At 28.6% G+C, this 1,684-nt stretch overlaps 1 protein-coding gene across 1 annotated transcript; it reads left to right on the top strand.

The window, feature by feature from the left end:
- Positions 1-463: 463 nt before the first annotated feature.
- On the top strand, positions 464-670 carry HELRODRAFT_153318 (hypothetical protein; the record flags this gene model as incomplete). Its single annotated transcript, XM_009024832.1, has 1 exon — positions 464-670. A coding segment is annotated over one exon (207 nt), but the record flags the coding sequence as incomplete, so codon positions are not given.
- Positions 671-1,684: the final 1,014 nt, after the last annotated feature.

Here is a 1,684-nt window from a genome sequence, read left to right as displayed (position 1 = left end):
GATTTTCTGAATTTTGGCAGAAAGTAATTTCTGATAAACCTGCCGAGGTAGAACAAGGGGAACTTAGACAGCAGAGAAAACGAAAAATCCAAAACGATTCGAAACTAATGATTTGCCAGAACCACAAAATAATTTTTCTCTTAAGGAGATATATCAATCGCAATATGTGGAGATTATTGATGCGATTTTAAAAGCACTGGATACGAGATTTGAGAGCAAATCATTCAAATTCATTTTGGAAATCGAGCAGTTTTTGCTAGGTGATGACACAAACAAATCTAAGATTCTCAAATTTTATGAAGAAGACATAGATGCAGACCGCTTGATTGTGCAACGAGAGATGCTGCTGCAAATTTTAAAAGAAGCAGATCAATCCCTTAAAAGTATAAACGATATCATCAATTATTTGAAAAAGCAGTCACATCTAATTGAACTTCTTTCGGAATTAGTCAAGTTTTTAAACATTTTTGTGACCATTCCTACGACTTCCGCCACCGCTGAACGATCATTCTCTGGGCTGAAAAGGTTAAAAACATATCTAAGATCGACAATGGGACAAAAACGACTCAATTCTGTATCTCTTCTTCATTTTCACAAAGATGTGGCAAACGAAATGGACTTGGATTCAATTATTAACGAATTTATTCAAAGAAATGATCAGAGAAAAAGTACTTTTTATATGTAAATATGTTTAAGTATGATTCTTAGAAAAACACTCAATTTTTACAAATACTATTGTGAATAAAATTAATAGAAAGAAGTAACATTTTGCTTTTTGGATTTATAAACAATATGCGTTTATAGGATTCTAAATTTTCAGATTTCTTGTAGTTTTATTAAATTTTAAAATTTTGCAATCTTTTTGCCGTTTTGTCGAATTGCGGTTTTGATGATAAATTTTTAAATTAATAATTTCACACAATGTTCCTTGTATAATTGTAAATTTATTGAAGAATGGTACGCAAACTAAATTATTATAGAAAAGTTTGCAAACGTATTCTTAAATTATTTTGCCCCCCCAATAATTTGATAAAGTTGGCGCCTCTGCTTGTAATAGGAGTTATTGAAACAATGCACTTGGACCTCTTAGTCAAGACATTAAAACAAAAAATAATAAAAACATACTTTTTAATGAATATTTAAATATTCTCGTAATTTTTTGATAATTTTTTAAATAATCATCAAAAATTTGTCATTTCTACATTCATAAAAAATAAAATTAGTTGAACCAAATTCCACTTTTAATTATAATGGTCCATAAAATTGATTGCTTAAAAAATTGAATTAATTTGATGTATAAATGATTAGTAAAAGTTGTTAAATAAATGTTAATTTATCACATGAAAATTTTAAAAAATAATAAAAAAATCACTTCATCAAAACAATTGAGTCGGCATTAAAGCATAAAAACACATTTAAAATCCGGTTCAAATCACGTGATATGCCATATTCTCACGTAGTACATCCCATGTTTTTCGTCAAACGTTGAAAAGTGCCATTATACACAACGGAGATTGCGCTATACAAATTATATCTTATATTTTGGCATAAGCTGTAATCTGAATTAATTTTTATACGGAAATGATCGGATTGCTTGAAATAAATGTCATTTTAGATTTTCGAAATCTCATTCAGACGACCATCGATGTTTTGATTTAATTTTTTCAGTTCGTTAGGTTAATAG

The sequence above is a fragment of the Helobdella robusta genome, assembly GCF_000326865.2.
Source record: "Helobdella robusta unplaced genomic scaffold HELROscaffold_4, whole genome shotgun sequence".
NCBI classification, from domain to species: Eukaryota; Metazoa; Annelida; class Clitellata; order Rhynchobdellida; family Glossiphoniidae; genus Helobdella; species Helobdella robusta.
This window is presented reverse-complemented; position numbering and strand designations above follow the sequence as displayed.